Genomic DNA, 21,440 nt, shown 5'->3' with positions numbered 1-21,440 from the left:
ACCATGGTAGGGAAGTTGTGTCCATCATGGTGGAGAACCTGTGTCCATCATGGCGGGTCTTTGGTTGAGTGGAGAACTTGTGTCCATCATGGTGGAGAACTTGTGTCTATCATGGTGGAAGAGTTGGATCCAGCATGGTGGAGAATCTGTGTCCACCATGGTGGAGAACTTGGATCCATCTTGGTTCCCCACATTGCCTGGAGCAGTCGTGTCCACCATGGTGGAGAACTTGGATCCATCTTGGTTCCCCACATTGCCTGGAGCAGTCGTGTCCACCATGGTGGCGAACCTGTGTCCATCTTGGTTCCCCACATTGCCCGGAGCTGTTGTCTCCATCTTGGTGGAGACCCTGTGTCCATCATGGTGGAGAACTTGGATCCATCTTGGTTCCCCACGTTGCCCGGAGCAGTCGTGTCCATCTTGGTGGAGAACCTGTGTCCACCATGGTGGAGAACTTGGATCCATCTTGGTTCCCCACATTGCCCAGAGCAGTCGTGTCCACCATGGTGGAGAACTTGGATCCATCTTGGTTCCCCACGTTGCCCGGAGCAGTCGTGTCCATCATGGTGGAGAACTTGGATCCATCTTGGTTCCCCACATTGCCCAGAGCAGTCGTGTCCACCATGGTGGAGAACTTGGATCCATCTTGGTTCCCCACATTGCCCAGAGCAGTCGTGTCCACCATGGTGGAGAACCTGCATCCATCTTGGTTCCCCACGTTGCCCGGAGCAGTCGTGTCCACCATGGTGGAGAACTTGGATCCATCTTGGTTCCCCACATTGCCCGGAGCAGTCGTCTCCATCTTGGTGGAGAACTTGGATCCATCTTGGTTCCCCACATTGCCCGGAGCTGTTGTCTCCATCTTGGTGGAGAACCTGTGTCCACCATGGTGGAGAACTTGGATCCATCTTGGTTCCCCACATTGCCCAGAGCAGTCGTGTCCACCATGGTGGAGAACTTGGATCCATCTTGGTTCCCCACGTTGCCCGGAGCAGTCGTGTCCACCATGGTGGAGAACCTGCATCCATCTTGGTTCCCCACGTTGCCCGGAGCTGTTGTCTCCCTCTCGGTGTCCCTCACTTGTTGGAGACCCCTTCCCACCCTTCCCCGCCCACCTCCACCACCCCTGACCCCCCCTCCCGTCTCTCTCTGTGCCCCCAGGACCCCTCCTCGGCCGCCGCGCTCCGACGCCCTCCAGTTCCTGAAGCGTCCCCGCCGCCCCGGCCATGGCGCCGCCGCCCCTGCCCTGATCCCGTCCCCGCGCCGCGCCAGGGCCACCACCATGCTCCGACCATGATGATGGCCCGCAAGCAAGATGGCCGCACGCCCACCTACAACGTCAGCGTGGTGGGGCTGTCCGGCACCGAGAAGGAGAAAGGTCAATGCGGCGTCGGCAAATCTTGCCTTTGCAACCGATTCGTTCGACCCAGCGCCGACGACTTCCACTTGGACCACACCTCCGTGCTCAGCACCAGTGACTTTGGAGGAAGGGTGGTCAACAATGACCACTTCCTCTACTGGGGCGAGGTGGCCCGAGCCTTGGAGGAGTGCGTGGAGTGCAGGATCCACGTGGTGGAACAGACGGAGTTCATCGACGACCAGACCTTCCAACCTCACCGGAGCACGGCTTTGCAACCTTACATCAAAAGAGCGGCGGCCACCAAGCTGGCGTCGGCCGAGAAGCTCATGTACTTCTGCACCGACCAGTTGGGCTTGGAGCAGGACTTCGAGCAGAAGCAGATGCCCGACGGCAAATTGCCGGTGGACGGCTTCTTGCTGTGCGTGGACGTCAGCCGCGGCATGAACCGCAACTTCGACGAGCAGCTGAAATTCGTCTCCAACCTCTACAACCAACTGGCCAAGACCAAGAAACCCGTGGTGGTGGTGCTGACCAAGTGCGACGAGGGCGTCGAGCGTTACATCCGCGACGCCCACGCCTTCGCTTTGGGCAAGAAGAACCTGCAGGTGGTGGAGACCTCGGCGCGCTCCAACGTCAACGTCGAGCTGGCCTTCAGCACCTTGGTGCAGCTGGTGGACAAGAGTAGGGGCAAGGCCAAGATCATCCCCTACTTCGAGGCCCTCAAGCAGCAGAGCCAGCAGATCGCCGCCGCCAAGGACAAGTACGAGTGGCTCGTCAGCCGCATCGTCAAGAGCCACCACGAGCTCTGGCCCAACGTCAGCCGCAAGATGCAGCCGGCGCCCGAGTACCAGGACTACGTCTACTTGGAGGGCACCCAGAAGGCCAAGAAGCTCTTCCTGCAGCACGTCCAGCGCCTCAAGCAGGAGCACATCGAGCGGCGCCGCAAGGTCTACCTGGCCCTGCTGCCCCAGGCCTTGGACGCCCTGGTGCCGGACCTGGACGAGATCGACCACTTGAGTCGCGCCAAGGCCGAGAAGCTCCTGGAGGCCAAGCCCGACTTCCTCAAGTGGTTCGTGGTGTTGGAGGAGACTCCGTGGGACGCCACCAGCCACGTGGACAACGTGGACAACGAGCGCATCCCCTTCGACCTGCTGGAGACGCCGGCGGCCGAGCAGCTCTACGAGGCCCACCTGGAGAAGCTCCGCAACGAGCGGAAGCGCGCCGAGATGAGGAGGGCGTTCCGCGAGAACCTGGAGACCTCTCCCTTCGTCACGCCCGGCAAACCCTGGGAGGAGGCCAGGAGCTTCATCATGAACGAGGACTTCTACCTGTGGCTGGAGGAGTCCGTCTACATGGACATCTACGGCAAGCACCAGAAGCAGCTGATCGACAAGGCCAAGGAGGACTTCCAGGAGCTGCTCCTGGAGTACTCGGAGCTCTTCTACGAGCTGGAGTTGGACGCCAAGCCCAGCAAGGAGAAGATGGGCGTCATCCAGGAGGTGCTGGGCGAAGAGCAGAGGTTCAAAGCCCTGCAGAAGCTGCAGGCCGAGCGCGACGCCCTCGTCCTCAAGCACATCCACTTCGTCTACCACCCCACCAAGGAGACGTGTCCCAGCTGCGCCGCCTGCGTGGACGCCCGCGTGGAGCAGCTGCTGGGCTCCCGCTTCACCCGGCAGCACCGCAACAACCCCTCGGCGGACCCCAACGTCGACCGCATCAACTTGGTCATCCTGGGCAAGGACGGCCTGGCCCGCGAGCTGGCCAACGAGATCCGCGCGCTCTGCACCAACGACGACAAATACGTCATCGAGGGCAAGATGTACGAGCTGGCCTTGAGGCCCATCGAGGGCAACGTCCGCCTGCCGGTCAACGCCTTCCAGACGCCCACCTTCCAACCTCACGGCTGCCTTTGCCTCTACAACTCCAAGGAATCTTTGTCCTACGTGGTGGAGAGCATCGAGAAGAGCCGCGAGTCCACCGTGGGTCGCCGCGACGGCCACTTGGCCCAGCTGCCCTTGACGCTCATCCTGGTCAACAAACGCGGCGGCGGCGGCGACGCCGGCGGCGAGACCTTGCAGAGCTTGATCCAGCAAGGCCAGCAGATCGCCAGCAAGCTCCAGTGCGTCTTCCTCGACCCGGCGTCCGCCGGCATCGGCTACGGCCGCAACATCAACGAGAAGCAGATCGGCCAAGTCCTCAAGGGTCTGTTGGACGCCAAACGCAACCTCAACCTGGTGGTGGGCTCCACGCCGGGTCTGAAGGACGCGTCCGACGGCGCCGACCTGCGCCTGGTGATGTGCTTGATGTGCGGCGACCCGGTGAGCGCCGACGAGGTTCTCCTGCCCATCCTTCAAGCGCAAGCGTGCCGGCCGGCGCCGGGCGGCGGCGCCGCCGTGCTGCTGGAGGCGGCGGTGGGGTCTCAGCGGAGGAAGGTGGAGCTGTCCTTGCTGTCCTACCACGCCTCGTTCGGCTTGAGGAAGAGCCGCCTGGTCCACGGCTACATCGTCTTCTACGCCGCCAAACGCAGGGCGTCCTTGGCCACCTTGCGCGCCTTCCTGGCCGACGTCCAGGACATCGTCCCCGTCCAGTTGGTGGCTTTGGCCGACGGCTCCGCCGACCTCCTGGACAACGACGTCAGCCGCGAGCAGTTGGCCGAGGGCGAGGAGATCGCGCAGGAGATCGAGGCCAGGTTCGCCGCTTTGCCCTGCGGCCAAGCCCAAACCAAGCTGGAGGTCTTCCAACCTTTCTTCAAGGACGCTTTGGACAAGAAGAACATCGTGGAGGCCGCCCACATGTACGACAACGCCGCCGAGGCCTGCAGCACCGGCGAGGACGTCTTCAACTCGCCGCGCGCCGGATCTCCGCTCTGCAACTCCAACCTGCCCGACTCCGAGGAGGACCCGGAACCCCTGCCCGGCTACAGCCCCTTCCGCGAGGAACCTCCCGTGGCCGCCTTGCCCAAGGACCACTCCAAGTTGTCCATGGAGCTGGAAGGCAACGACGCTCTGAGCTTCATCTCGGTGGTGGGGACGTTCGAGGGAAAAGCCAACAAGGTCCCGCCGCCGGTCAAGCCCAAACCGCCGGTTCACTTCGACATCAAGGGCGACCTGGGCTACCTGGAGCAAAGCCACCGCGAGGCCCAACGGCGCTCGGTGTCCTCGTCCGCGTGGCTGCCGCCCGATTGCTTCGACCCCTCGGACTACGCCGAGCCCATGGACGCGGTGGTGAAACCGCGCAACGAGGAGGAGAACATCTACTCGGTGCCTCACGACAGCACCCAGGGCAAGATCATCACGGTGAGGAACATCAACAAGGCCACGTCCAACGGCAGCGGCAACGGCTCGGACAGCGAGATGGACACCAGCTCCTTGGAGCGCGGCCGGAAGGCGCCGGGAGTCGCCAAACCCTCGCTGTACCGGGCGCGGTGCGCGCGGCTCGGACGTTTCGCCGGGTACCGGCCGGGCCTGAGCGTCGGCAGCGACGATGAGTTGGGACCCGGGAGGAAGAAGGACGAGGAAGCGGGAGGTCAAGGGGGCTACAAAGGGGACAACGCGGTGATGGCGTACGAGGCCGGAGACGGCGAGGATCCGCGCAGGAGGAACATCCTGAGGAGCCTCAGGAGGACCACCAAGGTGGGGCTTGGGTGGAGGTGGAGCTTGGGGTGGAGGTGGAGCTTGGGTGGAGGTGGAGCTTGGGGTGGAGGTGGGGCTTGGGTGGAGGTGGAGCTTGGGGTGAAGGTGGAGCTTGGGGTGGAGGTGGAGCTTGGGGTGAAGGGGAGGTTTGGGGTGGAGGTGGGGTTTGGGTGAAGGTGGAGGTTGGGGTGGTGGTGGAGCTTGGGGTGGAGGTGGAGTTTGGGTGAAGGTGGAGCTTGGGATGAAGGTGGAGCTTGTGGTGAAGGTGGAGCTTGGGGTGGAGGTGGAGTTTGGGGTGAAGGTGGGGTTTGGGGCGAAGGTGGAGCTTGGGGTGGAGGTGGAGTTTGGGTGAAGGTGGAGCTTGGGATGAAGGTGGAGCTTGTGGTGAAGGTGGAGCTTGGGGTGGAGGTGGAGCTTGGGGTGGAGCTTGGGGTGGAGGTGGAGGTTGGGGTGAAGTCGGAGCTTGGGGTGGAGGTGGAGCTGGGGGTGAAGGTGGAGCTTGGGGTGAAGGTGGAGCTTGGGGTGGAGGTGGAGCTTGGGGTGAAGGTGGAGCTTGGGGTGGAGGTGGGGCTTGGGGTGAAGGTGGAGCTTGGGGTGGAGGTGGAGCTTGGGGTGGAGGTGGAGCTTGGAGAGGTCCCCATCATTTCCCCATAATTTCCCCCATTTTCCTGTCATTTCCCTGTAATTTCCCCATTATTTCCCCATTATTCCCCCACAATTCCCCCATTATCTCCCCCTAATTCTCCCCTTATTTCCCCCTAATCCCCCCTTATTCCCCCCATAATTCCCCCATAACTCCCCCTTATTTCCCCCCAATTCTCCCATTATTTCCCCATTATTCCCCCATTATTTCCCCCGTTTCCCCGTTCTTCCCCCATTATTCCCCCATAATTTCCCCCCTGTTTCCCTATAATTTCCCCCATTTTTCCCCCTAATTCCCCCCCAATTCCCCCATTATTCCCCCATTATTCCCCCCCGTTTCCCTATAATTCCCCCATTATTTTCCCCCCTAATTCCCCGTTCTTCCCCCATTTTCTCCCCGTTTCCCTATAATTTCCCCATAATTCCCCCCATTATTCCCCCATTTTTCCCCATAAATCCCCCATATTTTCCCCCACAATTCCCCCATATTTCCCCCACTATTCCCCCATTATTCCCCCATTATTCCCCCATTTTCCCCCATAATCCCCCCACAATTCCCCCATATTTCCCCCTAATCCCCCCTTATTCCCCCCATATTTCCCCCATATTTTCCCCCTAATCCCCCCTTATTCCCCCCATATTTCCCCCATATTTCCCCCACAATCCCCCATATTTCCCCCACAAATCCCCCATATTTCCCCCACAATTCCCCCACAATTCCCCCACAATTCCCCCATATTTTCCCCATTTTTCCCCCATATTTCCCCCCATTATTCCCCCATTTTTCCCCCAATTTTCCCCCATTTTCCCCCATTTTCCCCCATATTTCCCCCACAATCCCCCCATTATTCCCCCATTATCTGCCCATTATTCCCCCATTATTTCCCCCCTAATTCCCCATTCTTCCCCCGTTTTTCCCCCATTAATCCCCCATTATTTCCCCCTAATCCCCCCTTATTCCCCCCATATTTCCCCCATTTTTCCCCATATTTCCCCCACAATTCCCCCATTTTTCCCCATATTTCTCCCCCAATTCCCCCCATTATTTCCCCTCTAACCCCCATTATTTCCCCCATTATTCCCCCATATTTTCCCCCCAATCCCCCCATATTTTCCCCCACAATTCCCCCATATTTCCCCCACAAAGCCCCCATATTTTCCCCATATTTCCCCCATATTTTCCCCATATTTCCCCCATAAATCCCCCATCTTTCCCCCATTTTTCCCCCCATTTTCCCCCCCAAATCCCCCATATTTCCCCCACAATTCCCCCATATTTTTCCCCAAATCCCCCCCAATCCCCCTATAATTCCCCCATTTTTTCCCTCTGTTTCCCTATAATTTCCCCCATTATTCCCCCCATTATTCCCCCTTTTCCCCCATTATTCCCCCATTATTCTCCCACAATCCCCCCTTATTTTCCCCCTTATTCCCCCCTTATTTCCCCCCTAATTCCCCATTATTTTCCCCATATTTCCCCCATTATTCCCCCATAATTTCCCCCATTTCCCTATAATTTCCCCCATTATTCCCCCCTAACCTCCCGTATTTCCCCCATAATTTCCCCATAATTTCCCCCCTGTTTCCCCATAATTTCCCCCATATTTCCCCCATTTTCCCCCACAATTCCCCCATATTTCCCCCACAATGCCCCCATATTTTCCCCATATTTCCCCCATTATTCCCCCATATTTTCCCCCCTAATTCCCCCCTTACTTCCCCCACAATTTCCCCATCATTTCCCCCGTTTCCCTATAATTTCCCCCATTATTCCCCCGCTATTTCCCCTGTAACTCCCCCATAACTTCCCCATTATTTCCCCCGTTTCCCTGTAATTCCCCCATTATTCCCCCATATTTTCCCCATATTTCCCCCCATTTTTCCCCCATTATTCCCCCATCATTTCCCCCGTTTCCATATAATTTCCCCCATTATTTCCCCCATTATTTCCCCCGTTTCCCCGTTCTTCCCCCATTATTCCCCCATTATTTCCCTATAATTCCCCCATATTTCCCCCACAATCCCCCCATATTTCCCCCATATTTCCCCCCATATTTCCCCCCATTATCGCCCCATTATTCCCCCCATTATTCCCCCATTATTTCCCCCACAATTCCCCCATATTTTGCCCCCAATTCCCCCATTATTCCCCCATTTTTGCCCCATATTTTCCCCCACAATCCCCCATTATTCCCCCATTTTTCCCTCTATTTCCCTATAATTTCCCCCATTTTTCCCCATATTTTCCCCCCCAATTCCCCCATAATTTTCCCCATTATCCCCCCATAATTCCCCTATTATTCCCCCGTTATTTCCCCCATTATTTCCCTGTAACTCCCCCATTTTTCCTCCATTATTCCCCCTTATTTCCCCCATTATTCCCCCCTTATTTCCCCCATTATTCCCCCCATTATTCCCCCATTATTTCCCCCATATTTCCCCCACAATTCCCCCCATTTTCCCCATATTTTCCCCCATATTTCCCCCCCCAATTCCCTATAATTTCCCCCATTTTCCCCCATATTTTCCCCCATAACTCCCCCATATTTCCCCCACATTTCCCCCATATTTCCCCCACAATTCCCCCATATTTCCCCCACAAATCCCCCACATTTTCCCCCCTAAATCCCCATTATTTTTCCCCCCAGAAGCCCAAGGCCAAGGCTCGCCCGTCTCTCTCCAAGGCCCCATGGGAGAGCAGCTACTTTGGGGTGCCCCTGGCCAGCGTGGTCACCCCGGAGCGGCCGATCCCGCTCTTCATCGAGCGCTGCATCCAGTACATCGAGGCCACCGGTGAGATTGGGGGTTTGGGAATTTTTGGGAATTTTTGGGGAATTTTTGGGAATTTTTTGGGATTTTTTTCGATTTTTTTTCGATTTTTTTTGGATTTTTTTCGATTTTTTTTCGATTTTTTTTGGATTTTTCTCGATTTTTTTTCGATTTTTTTAGGTTTTTCTTGGGTTTGTTGATGGTTTCAGTGACCCTAAAAATGTGGGAATGTTTTGGGAATTTTTGGGAATTTTTTGGGAATTTTTCGGGATTTTTTTCGATTTTTTTTTGATTTTTTTTGGATTTTTTAAAAATTTTTTGGGTTTGTCAATGGTTTCAGTGGCTCTAAAATTTTGGGGATTTTTTGGGAATTTTTGGGAATTTTTGTGGGATTTTTTGGGAATTTTTCGGGGTTTTTTTGGGTTTTTTTTTTATTTTTTTAAAATTTTTTTTTGAATTTTTTTGAATTTTTTAGGGTTTTTTTGGGTTTGTCGATGGTTTCAGTGGATTTAAAATTTTGGGAATTTTTTGGGAATTTTTGGGGATTTTTTGGGAATTTTTTGGGAATTTTTGGGAATTTTTTGGGATTTTTTTCGATTTTTTTTCGATTTTTTTTGGATTTTTTTCGATTTTTTTTGGATTTTTCTCGATTTTTTTTTCGATTTTTTTAGGTTTTTCTTGGGTTTGTTGATGGTTTCAGTGACCCTAAAAATGTGGGAATTTTTGGGGAATTTTTGGGGAATTTTTTGGGATTTTTTTGGATTTTTTTGGGAATTTTTTGGAATTTTTTTTGATTTTTTTTGAATTTTTTTTTATTTTTTTAGGGTTTTTTTGGGTGTGTCGATGGTTCCAGTGACCCTAAAAATGTGGGAATGTTTTGGGAATTTTTCGGGGTTTTTTTGGGATTTTTTGGGATTTTTTTTGAATTTTTTTCGATTTTTTTTTGAAATTTTTTTGAATTTTTTAGGGTTTTTTTGGGTTTGTCGATGGTTTCAGTGGCTCTGAAATTTTGGGGAATTTTTGGGAATTTTTTGGGGATTTTTTGGGGAATTTTTGGGAATTTTTTGGGAATTTTTTGGGGTTTTTTTCGATTTTTTTTCGATTTTTTTTGAATTTTTTTTGAATTTTTTTCGATTTTTTTTGGGATTTTTTTCGATTTTTTTTGGGATTTTTTAGGGTTTTTTGGGTTTGTCGATGGTTTCAGTGGCTCTAAAATTTTTAGAGAATTTTTGGGATTTTTTTGGGAATTTTTTGGGGTTTTTTTCGATTTTTTGGGGATTTTTTTTAATTTTTTTCGATTTTTTTTGGATTTTTTTCGATTTTTTTTCGATTTTTAGGGTTTTTTTTGGGTTGGTCAATGATTTCAGTGACTCTAAAATGTTGAGAATTTTTGGGAATTTTTTGGGAATTTTTGGGAATTTTTTGGGAAGTTTTTGGAATTTATGGGAATTTTTCGGGATTTTTTGGGGATTTTTTTGGATTTTTTTTTATTTTATTCGAAATTTTTTTGAATTTTTTAGGGTTTTTTTGGGTTTTTCGATGGTTTTAGTGACTCTAAAATGTTGGGAATTTTTTTGGAATTTTTTAGGAATTTTTTGGAATTTTTCGGGATTTTTTTCGATTTTTTTTGAATTTTTTTCGATTTTTTTGGGATTTTTTGGGGATTTTTTAGGGTTTTTTGGGTTTGTCAATGGTTTCAGTGGCTCTAAAATTTTGAGAATTTTTTGGGGAATTTTGGGAATTTTTTCGATTTTTTTGAATTTTTTTCGATTTTTTTAAAATTTTTTTCGATTTTTTAAAATTTTTTTAAAATTTTTTAGGGTTTTTTTGGGTTTGTGGATGGTCTCAGTGGCTCTGAAAATTTGGGGAATTTTTTGGGAGTTTCAGGAATTTTGGGGAATTTTTTGGGAATTTTTCAGGAATTTTTTGGGATTTTTTTCAAATTTTTTTGAATTTTTTTCGATTTTTTTTCGATTTTTTAAAAAATTTTTTTAGGGTTTTTTTTGGGTTTGTCGATGGTCTCAGTGGCTCTAAAAATTTGGGGATTTTTAGGCAGTTTTTGGGAATTTTTTTGTATTTTTCCAGTGATTTCTTGGTGTTTTTTGGAGAATTTTTCGCAATTTTTGTGAGATTTTTTGGGGGATTTTTTTCAGGATTTTCAAGGATTTTTTTAGGGGATTTTGGGTTTTTCTTTGGGTTCATCCAGCTCACTGCTCAGTCTGGGAAATTCAGGAATTTTTTGGGATTTTTTTGGAAATTTTTTGGATTTTTTTAGATTTTTTTTTTTAATTTTGGATTTTTTGTTTTTTGGAATTTTTAAAAAATTTTTTGAATTTTTTTAAATTTTTTTGGAATTTTTTGGGGAATTTTTTTTAATTTTTTTGGAATTATTTTTTCTATTTTAAGGGATTTTTTGGGGTTATTTTTTTACCATTTTTAAGGATTTTTGGGGTTATTTTTTGCAATTTTTAGGGATCTTTGGGGTTATTTTTTTTAGATTTTTTAGGGACCTTTGGGGTTATTTTTTACCATTTTTAGGGATTTTTTGGGGATTTTTTAGGGATTTTTTTAGGCATTTTTAGGCATTTTTAGGGTTTTTTTTTACCATTTTTTGGGATTTTTTAAGGAATTTTTTGGGATTTTTTTTGCCATTTTTTAGGGAATTTTTTAGGGATTTTTTCCCATTTTTTGGCCAGAAATGGGTTGAAAAAAGCCCAAATTGGGATTTTTTTTCCCCTGGGTTTTTTTGGATTTTTTTCAATTTTTTTTTCATTTTTTTTGGTATTTTTTGGAAATTTTTTTAAAATTTTTTTTGAATTTTTTTTTGTAATTTTTAAAATTTTTTTAAAATTTTTTTTGTATTTTTAAGAGACTTTTGGGGTTATTTTTTCCCTATTTTTAGGGATTTTTGGGGGTTTTTGGGTTTATTTTTTTACCATTTTTAGGGATTTTTTTGGGATTTTTTAGGAATTTTTTTTCTATTTTTAGGGATTTTTTTGGAATTTTTTTGGAATTTTTTTTATTTTTTTGGGAATTTTTTAGGGATCTTTTAGGGATTTTTTGTGATTTTTTTGGGGATTTTTTAGGGATTTTTTTTAGATTTTTTAGGCATTTTTGGAGTTATTTTTTACCATTTTTAGGGATTTTTTGGGGATTTTTTTAGGGATTTTCTGGGGATTTTTTAGGCATTTTTGGGGTTATTTTTTACCATTTTTTTGGATTTTTTAGGGAATTTTTTTACCATTTTTAGGGATTTTTGGGGGTTATTTTTTACCATTTTTTAGGGATTTTTAAAAGTTTTTTTTAGGTTATTTTTTTACCATTTTTAGGAATTTTTTTGGGATTTTTTAGGGAATTTTTTTGGGATTTTTTTGCCATTTTTTAGGGAATTTTTAAGGGATTTTTTTCCCATTTTTTGGCCAGAAATGGCTTAGAAAAAAGCCCAAAATTTGGATTTTTTCCCTGTTTTTTCCCTTGCAGGGCTGAGCACGGAGGGGATTTATCGAGTCAGCGGCAACAAATCAGAAATGGAAAGTTTGCAACGCCAGTTCGACCAAGGTAACCCCAAAAACGCCAAAATTCACCCCAAAATTCACCCCAAAATTCATTAAAAATTCAACAAAAATTCAAAATTCAAAAATACCCAAAAAAATTCAGAAAATTGGCTGAAAATCGCCCCAAAAATCAAAAAATTTCAGGGCTAAAATTCAGAATTTTAGGAGCAAAATGCCCCAAAATTTCCATTTTTCATCCCAATTTTTCTGGGAATTTTGGGGTCAAATTTTGTATTTTCCTGCTCCCAAAAATCCCCAAATTCCCAGAATTTTTAGGCCTAAAATTCAGAATTTTTAGGCCCAAAATTCAGAATTTTAGGGCTAAAATTCCCATTTTTTCTGGGAATTTTGAGGTCAAATTTTGTATTTTCCTGCTCCCAAAAAATCCCCAAATTCCCAGGATTTTTTGGGCTAAAATTCTGAATTTTTAGGGCTAAAATTCCCATTTTTTCCCCAATCTTTTCTGGGAATTTTGAGGTCAAATTTTGTATTTTCTTTCCTCCCAAAATCCCCAAATTCCCAGGATTTTTTGGGCGGAAATTCTGAATTTTTAGGCCTAAAATTCAGAATTTTTAGGGCTGAAATTCTGAATTTTAGGGCTAAAATTCCCATTTTTTCTGGCAATTTTGAGGTCAAATTTTGTATTTTCCTGCCCCCAAAATCCCCAAATTCCCTGGATTTTTATGGCTAAAATTCTGAATTTTCAGGCCCAAAATTCTGATTTTTTAGGCCCGAAATTCACAATTTTCGGGCTAAAAATTCCCAATTTTTGGGCTAAAAATTCCCAATTTTTTCCCAATTTTTTTCTGGCAATTTTCCCCATTCCCAAGTGGAATTTTGGAATTTTTTTTGCATTTTTAGACCATGGGCTGGACCTGGCAGAGAAGGATTTCAGGGCTAAAATTCTGAATTTTAGGACCAAAATCCCCCAAAATTCCCATTTTTTTTCCCCAATTTTTCTGGCAATTTTGGCCTCAGATTTTGCTTTTCCCAGACCCAAATCCCAGAGAATTCCAAGCATTTTAGGCCTAAAATTCTGAATTTTTAGGGCTGAAATTCTGAATTTTAGGGCTAAAATTCCCATTTTTTCTGGCAATTTTGAGGTCAAATTTTGTATTTTCCTGTCCCCAAAATCCCCAAATTCCCAGGACTTTTAGGCCCAAAATTCAGAATTTTTAGGCCCAAAATTCAGAATTTTAGGCCCGAAATTCAGAATTTTTAGTCCCGAAATTCACAATTTTCAGGCTAAAAATTCCCAATTTTTGGGCTAAAAATTCCCAATTTTTTCCCAATTTTTTTCTGGCAATTTTCCCCATTCCCAAGTGGAATTTTGGAATATTTTTTGCATTTTTAGACCACGGGCTGGACCTGGCAGAGAAGGATTTCAGGGCTAAAATTCTGAATTTTAGGGCTAAAATTCCCATTTTTTCTGGCAATTTTGAGGTCAAATTTTGTATTTTCCTGCCCCCAAAAATCCCCAAATTCCCAGGATTTTTAGGCCCAAAATTCTGAATTTTCAGGCCAAATATTCAGATTTTTAGGCCCGAAATTCACAATTTTCGGGCTAAAAATTCACAATTTTTGGGCTAAAAATTCCCAATTTTTTCCCAATTTTTTCCCAATTTTTTCCCAATTTTTTTCTGGCAATTTTCCCCATTCCCAAGTGGATTTTTGGAATATTTTTTGCATTTTTAGACCACGGGCTGGACCTGGCAGAGAAGGATTTCACCGTCAACGCCGTGGCCGGGGCCATGAAAAGTTTTTTCTCGGAGCTGCCGGAGCCCCTGGTGCCCTACGCGATGCAGGTGGAGCTGGTGGAGGCCCACAGTGAGTCCCAAAATCCCCAAAATTCCCATTTTTCCACCCAAAATTCACATTTCCCTGTTTTCCCCTTTTTCCCTGTAAAATTCCCGTTTTTTTCCCTAAAAAATCCAATTTTTTCCCCCAAAAAATCCAATTTTTTCCCCCCGAAATTCTCATTTTCCCCCCATTTTTCTCCCCAAAATTCCCATTTTTTCCCCAAAAAAATCCCATTTTCCCCCCCATTTTTCCACCCAAAATATTCCCTTTTTCTCCCCATTTTCCACCCCAAAAATTCCCATCTTTCCACCCCAAAATTCACATTTCCCCATTTTTTCCCCTTAAAATTCCCATTTTTCCCCCACTTTTCTCCCAAAAATTCCCATTTTCCCCCCTGAAAATTCACATTTTTCCCCCATTTTTCTCCCCATTTTCTACCTGGACAATTCCCATCTTTCCACCCCAAAACTTCCCATTTTCTCCCCATTTTTCCCCTCATTTTCCACCCCAAAATTCCCATTTTCTCCCCATTTTCCACCCCCTAAAATCCCATTTTCCACCCAAAATTCCCATTTCCCTGTTTTCCCCTTTTTCCCCTTAAAATTCCCATTTTTTTCCCCTTAAAATTCCCATTTTTTTCCCTAAAAAAATCCCATTTTTTCCCCATTTTTTGCCCCAAAATTCTCATTTTTCTCCCCATTTTCCACCCCAAAAAATCACATTTTTCCCCCATTTTTCCCCCATTTTTCTCCCCAAAATTCTCATTTTTCTCCCCATTTTCCACCCCAAAAATTCCCATTTTCTCCCCATTTTTCCCCTCATTTTCCACCCTCTAAAATCCCATTTTCCACCCAAAATTCCCATTTCCCTGTTTTTCCCCTTTTTCCCCTTAAAATTCCCATTTTTTCCCTAAAAAATTCCCTTTTTTTTCCCCCAAAATTCTCATTTTTCTCCCCATTTTCCATCCCGAAAATTCCCATTTTTCCCCCATTTTTCTCCCCATTTTCCACCCCCTAAAATCCCGTTTTTCCACCCAAAATTCCCATTTCCCTGTTTCCCCCTTTTTCCCTGTAAAATTCCTATTTTTTCCCCAAAAAATCCCATTTTTTCCCCATTTTTTGCCCCAAAAATCTCATTTTTCTCCCCATCTTCCACCCCAAAAATTCACATTTTTCTCCCATTTTTCTCCCCATTTTCCATCCCGAAAATTCCCTTTTTTCTCCCAGTTTTCCACCCCCTAAATTCCCATTTTTCCACCCCAAAAATTCCCATTTTCTCCCCATTTTCTCCCCATTTTCCTCCCCCTAAAATCCCATTTTCCCACCCAAAATTCCCATTTTCCCTCTTTTTCCCCTTAAAATTCCCATTTTTTTCCCTAAAAAAATCCCATTTTCCCCATTTTCCACCCCAAAATTCCCATTTTTCTCCCCATATTCCATCTGGAAAATTCTCATTTTTCCCCCATTTGTCTCCCCAAAATTCTCATTTTTCCCCCATTTTTTCCCCATTTTTCCACCCAAAATTCACATTTCCCTGTTTTCCCCCTTTTTCCCCTTAAAATTCCCATTTTTTTCCCCAAAATAATCCCATTTTCCCCATTTTTCTCCCAAAAATTCCCATTACCCCCCCAAAAAATTCCCATTTTTCCCCCATTTTTCTCATTTCCCCCCCAAAATTCCCCTTTTTCCCCCCCCAAAACTCCAAATTTTTCCCCATTTTCCACCTCAAATTTTCCGTATTTTCACTCCAAATTGCCATAAATCCTCATTTTTCACCCCAAAATTCCCATTTTCCCTCTAAAATTCCCATTTTTCCCCTCAAAATTCCCATTTTCCCCCCATTCCCCTCACATTTCCCCCCCCCCGAACTTGGATTTTTTCCCCATTTTTTCCCTCAAAAATCTCCATTTTTTCCCTAAAATCCCCATTTTTCCTCCTAAATCCCCATTTTCCACCCCAAATTTTCCATTTTTTCACTCCAAATTTCCCCAAATCCTCATTTTTCACCCCAAAATTCCATATTTTTCCCTTTTTCCCCCATTTTTCCCCCCATTCCCCTCACGTTTCCCCCCCCCAAACTCGGATTTTTTCCCCATTTTTTCCCCCAAAATCCCCATTTTTCCCCCTAAAATTCCCATTTTTCCCCCTAAACCCCCATTTTCCACCTCAAATTTTCCATCTTTTCACTCCAAATTTCCCTAAATCCTCATTTTTCACCCCAAAATTCCATTTTTCCCCATTTTTCCCCTCACATTTTCCCCCCAAACTCGGATTTTTCCTCCATTTTCCCCCCCAAAACTCCAATTTTTTCCCCATTTTCCCCCCTAAACCCCCATTTTCCACCCCAAATTTTCCATTTTTTCACTCCAAATTGCCCTAAATCCTCATTTTTCACCCTAAATCCTCATTTTTCACCCCAAAATTCCGTTTTTCCCCCCATTCCCCTCACGTTTCCCCCCCTCAAACTCTGATTTTTTCCCCATTTTTTCCCCAAAAATCCCCATTTTTCCCCTAAACCCCCATTTTCCACCTCAAATTTTCCATTTTTTCACTCCAAATTGCCCTAAATCCTCGTTTTTCACCCCGAAATTCCATTTTTTCCCCATTTCCCCCCCATTTTTCCCATTCCCCCCCCCCCCATTCCCCTCACGTTTCCCCCCCTCAAACTCGGATTTTTTTCCCCATTTTTCCCCTAAATCCCCATTTTTCCCCTCAAATTTTCCATTTTTTACTCCAAATTTCCCCAAATCCTCATTTTTCACCCCAAAATTCCCATTTTCCCTCTAAAATTCCCATTTTTCCCCTCAAAATTCCCTTTCCCCCCCATTCCCCTCACGTTTTCCCCCCCCAAAAATTCCCTTTTTTCCCCATTTCCCCCCCCAAAACTCCGAATTTTTCCCCATTTTTCCTCCTAAACCCCCATTTTCCACCTCAAATTTTCCATTTTTTCACTCCAAATTGCCCCAAATCCTCATTTTTCACCCCAAAATTCCATTTTTTCCCCATTTCCCCCCCATTTTTCCCATTTTCCCCCATTTTTCCCCCCATTCCCCTCACGTTTCCCCCCCCCCCGAACTTGGATTTTTCCCCCATTTTTTCCCCCAAAATCCCCATTTTTCCCCCTAAATCCCATTTTTCCTCCTAAATCCCCATTTTCCACCCCAAATTTTCCATCTTTTCACTCCAAATTTCCCTAAATCCTCATTTTTCACCCCAAAATTCCATTTTTCCCCATTTTTCCCCTCACGTTTTCCCCCCAAACTCGGATTTTTTCCTCCATTTTCCCCCCAAAACTCCAATTTTTTCCCCATTTTTCCCACTAAACCCCCATTTTCCACCCCAAATTTTCCATTTTTTCACTCCAAATTGCCCAAAATCCTCATTTTTCACCCCAAAATTTCATTTTTTCCCCATTTCCCCCCCATTTTCCCCATTTTCCCCCATTTTCCCGCCCCATTCCCCTCACGTTTCCCCCCCCCAAACTCCGATTTTTTCCCCATTTTTTCCCCCAAAAATCCCCATTTTTCCCCCTAAAATTCCTATTTTTCCCCCTAAATCCCCATTTTCCCCCTCAAATTTTCCATATTTTCACTCCAAATTTCCCCAAATCCTCATTTTTCACCCCAAAATTCCATTTTCCCCCATTTTTCCCCTCACGTTTTCCCCCCAAACTCAGATTTTTTCCTCCATTTTCCCCCCCAAAACTCCAATTTTTTCCCCATTTTTCCCCCTAAATCCTCATTTTCCACCTCAAATTTTCCATATTTTCACTCCAAATTTCCCCAAATCCTCATTTTTCACCCCAAAATTCCATTTTTCCCTCTCAAAATTCCCATTTTTCCCCCCCATTCCCCTCACGTTTTCCCCCCCAAAAATTCCCTTTTTTCCCCATTTCCCCCCCCCAAAACTCCGAATTTTTCCCCATTTTTCCCCCTAAACCCCCATTTTCCACCTCAAATTTTCCATTTTTTCACTCCAAATTGCCCTAAATCCACGTTTTTCACCCCAAAATTCCATTTTTTCCCCATTTCCCCCCCATTTTTCCCATTTTCCCCCCATTCCCCTCACGTTTTCCCCCCAAACTCGGATTTTTTCCTCCATTTTCCCCCCCAAAACTCCAATTTTTTCCCCATTTTTCCCCCTAAATCCCCATTTTCCACCTCAAATTTTCCATATTTTCGCTCCAAATTGCCCTAAATCCTCATTTTTCACCCCAAAATTCCCATTTTCCCTCTCAAAATTCCCATTTTTCCCCCCCATTCCCCTCACGTTTCCCCCCTTCAAACTCCGAATTTTTCCCCATTTTTCCCCCTAAACCCCCATTTTCCACCTCAAATTTTCCATTTTTTCACTCCAAATTGCCCAAAATCCTCGTTTTTCACCCCAAATTTCCATTTTTTCCCCTCAGAGATCAACGACCGTGAGCAGAAGCTGCTGGCGCTGCGGGAGGTGCTGAGGAAATTCCCCCGTGAGAATTACGAGGTTTTCAAATACGTCATTGCCCACCTCAACAGGTGAAAATTTTGGGGCAATTTCGGGCGATTTTGGGCAATTTTAGGTAATTTGGGGTAATTGGGAATTTTAGGAATTTTTTTGGAATTTTTCGGGCAATTTTTCAGGGGTTTTTGCGGATTTTTGACCATTTTTTGGTGATTTTTCAGAGATTTTTTGTGAATTTTTTTCCCTGTTTTTGTTTTAGTTTTGGGAGAATTTTTAGGGATTTTTAGGGGATTTTTTTTGGGAATATTTTTAGGAATTTATTTGGAATTTTTCAGGCAATTTTTCGGGGGTTTTGGGGGATTTTTGGTCATTTTTTAGCCAAATTTCTGAAGATTTTTTTGTGAATTTTTCCAGGTTTTTGTTTTAGTTTTGGGAGAATTTTTAGGGATTTTTAGGGGATTTTTTTTGGGAATATTTTTAGGAATTTATTTGGAATTTTTCAGGCAATTTTTCGGGGTTTTTTGGGGATTTTTGGTCATTTTTTGGCAAATTTTTAAAGATTTTTTTGTGAATTTTTCCAGGTTTTTGTTTTAGTTTTGGGAGAATTTTTAGGGATTTTTAGGGGATTTTTTTTGGGAATATTTTCAGGAATTTTTCTGGAATTTTTCGGGGTTTTTGGGGGATTTTTTGTCATTTTTTTAGCAAATTTTTAATGATTTTTCCGAGATTTTTTGGGATTTTTTCCATGTTTTTCTTTCAGTTTTGGGAGAATTTTTAGGAATTTTTAGGGATTTTTTTGGGAATATTTTTAGGAATTTATTTGGAATTTTTTCTGGGATTTTTCGGGGGTTTTTGGGGATTTTTGGTCATTTTTTAGCAATTTTTAAAAGACTTTTTTGTGAATTTTTTTCCCTGTTTTTGTTTTAGTTTTGGGAGAATTTTTAGGGATTTTTAGGGGATTTTTTGGGGAATTTTAGGAATTTATTTGGAATTTTTAGGGCAATTTTTCGGGGTTTTTTGGGGATTTTTGGTCATTTTTTAGCCAAATTTTTGAAGATTTTTTGTGAATTTTTCCAGGTTTTTGTTTTAGTTTTGGGAGAATTTTTGGGGATTTTTTGGGAATATTTTAGGAATTTTTTTGGAATTTTTTCTGGGATTTTTCAGGGTTTTTTGGGGATTTTTTTGTCATTTTTTAGCAAATTTTTAAAGATTTTTCCGAGATTTTTTGGGGAATTTTTGGGGATATTTTTAAATTTATTTTTTAAAATTTTTCAGCATTTTTAGGGAATTTTTGGTGAATTTTTCAGGATTTTTCTTTTAGTTTTGGGAGAATTTTTAGGGATTTTAGGGGGAAAATTTGGGGAATATTTTTAAATTTTCTTTTTAATTTTTCAGGATTTTTTGGGGAATTTTTGGGGAATTTTTCAGGATTTTTCTTGTAGTTTTGGGAGAAATTTTAGGGATTTTTAGGGGATTTTTTGGGGAATTTTTGGGGATATTTTAAATTTTTTTATATTAATTTTTTAGGATTTTTTGGGAATTTTTGGTGAATTTTTCACGATTTTTCTTTTACTTTTGGGAGAATTTTCCAGGAATTTTTGGGAATTTTTTCAGGGATTTTTTAGGAATTTTTGGAGATTTTTTTTTTTGTTATTTTTTCATGATTTTTCCTTTAGCTGTGGGAGAATTTTCATGAATTTTTGGGGGAAATTTTTGTGAAATTTTGGGAATTTTTGGCGATTTTTTGGAATTTTTAACAATTTTTCCAGTCTATTTCCTTTAATTTTCAGGGTGGTTTTTTGTAGAATTTTTGGGAATTTTTGGGGAATTTTCTGAGCTTATTGGGGAGAATTTTTGCTGAATTTTTGGGGAGCTTTGGGAATATTTTTGGAAATTTTTTAAAATTTTTTTACATTTTTTTTGCCGATTTTGCGAGAACTTTTCTTCTAATTTGGGGAAAAAATTTCAAATTTTCTTTTCAATTTTGAGGCGCTTTTAGGAATTTTTAAGGGATTTTTTGGGGAATTTTTAGGCACTTTTAGGAATTTTTAATGGATTTTTTGGGGATTTTTTTTCACAATTTTTTCCCAATTTTTTTAGATATTTTTAGTGATTTTTTAGCGATTTTTTGCCCGTTTTGGGCTCGTTTCTCCTGAATCTCCTGAGGAATTTTTGGCCAAATTTTTGGGTCATTTTTGGGGCATTTTTGATGGGAATTTTGGTAATTTTGAGGTGTTTTGGGTTCTTCTGACCACAAAATGGTCACTTTGGTGTTGTCCACCCCAACTTGAGCCAGCAGCACCTCAAGAACCTGGTGGGCACCAAGAACCTGTCCTGGGACATTTTTGGGTCATTTTTGGGGCAATTTTGATGGGAATTTTTGTAATTTTTGAGGTGTTTTGGGTTCTTCTCACCACCAAATGGTCACTCCACCAATGTCCACCCCAGCATGACCCTGGTGGTTGGCAGGACCTTGGTGGTCACCAAGAACTTCTCCAGAGGAGCTTTTGGGTCATTTTTGATGGGAATTTTTGCAATTTTTGAGGTGTTTTGGGTTCTTCTGACCACAAAATGGTCACTTTGGTGTTGTCCACCCCAGCATGACCCCGGTGGTCAGCAGGAACTTGGTGGTCACCAAGAACTTCTCCAGGGCAATTTTTGGGGCAATTTTGATGGGAATTTTGGTAATTTTTGAGGTGTTTTGGGTTCTTCTGACCACAAAATGGTCACTCCACCAATGTCCACCCCAACTTGAACCAGCAGCACCTCAAGAACCTGGTGGTCACCAAGAACCTGTCCTGGGACATTTTTGGGTCATTTTTGGGGGTATTTTGATGGGAATTTTTGTAATTTTGAGGTGTTTTGGGTTCTTCTGACCACAAAATGGTCACTCCACCAATGTCCACTCTAAGGTGCCCCTGATGGTCAGGAGGAACCTGGTGGTCACCAAGAACCTGTCCTGGGACATTTTTGGGTCATTTTTGGGGCATTTTTGATGGGAATTTTGGTAATTTTGAGGTGTTTTGGGTTCTTCTGACCACAAAATGGTCACTCCACCAATGTCCACCCCAGCATGACCCTGGTGGTCAGCAGGAACTTGGTGGTCACCAAGAACTTCTCCTGAGACATTTTTGGGGGTATTTTGATGGGAATTTTTGCAATTTTTGAGGTGTTTTGGGTTCTTCTGACCACCAAATGGTCACTTTGGTGTTGTCCACCCCAGCATGACCCCGGTGGTCAGCAG

General features: G+C 44.3%; 1 protein-coding gene across 47 annotated transcripts in view; it reads left to right on the top strand.

Moving 5' to 3' along the window:
* Positions 1-21,440, top strand: part of LOC139586484 (rho GTPase-activating protein 35-like) — a 34,722-nt gene that overhangs the window by 6,746 nt on the left and 6,536 nt on the right. For all 47 annotated transcript variants that reach the window (XM_071419947.1, XM_071419939.1, XM_071419937.1 and 44 more), the window contains exons 2-6: positions 1,162-4,992; positions 8,283-8,427; positions 11,884-11,961; positions 13,653-13,784; positions 18,165-18,270. In XM_071419947.1, the coding sequence (XP_071276048.1) occupies positions 1,294-4,992; positions 8,283-8,427; positions 11,884-11,961; positions 13,653-13,784; positions 18,165-18,270 (4,160 nt within the window). In that variant the 5' untranslated portion in view covers positions 1,162-1,293. The remainder of the gene's footprint in view (positions 1-1,161; positions 4,993-8,282; positions 8,428-11,883; positions 11,962-13,652; positions 13,785-18,164; positions 18,271-21,440) is intronic.

This window comes from Agelaius tricolor, unplaced genomic scaffold (assembly GCF_023055355.1).
Source record: "Agelaius tricolor isolate 1412-34295 unplaced genomic scaffold, bAgeTri1.0.p SCAF_119, whole genome shotgun sequence".
Taxonomy (NCBI): Eukaryota; Metazoa; Chordata; class Aves; order Passeriformes; family Icteridae; genus Agelaius; species Agelaius tricolor.
Note: the sequence above shows the minus strand (reverse complement) of the source record. Positions and strands in the feature narration are given on the sequence as shown.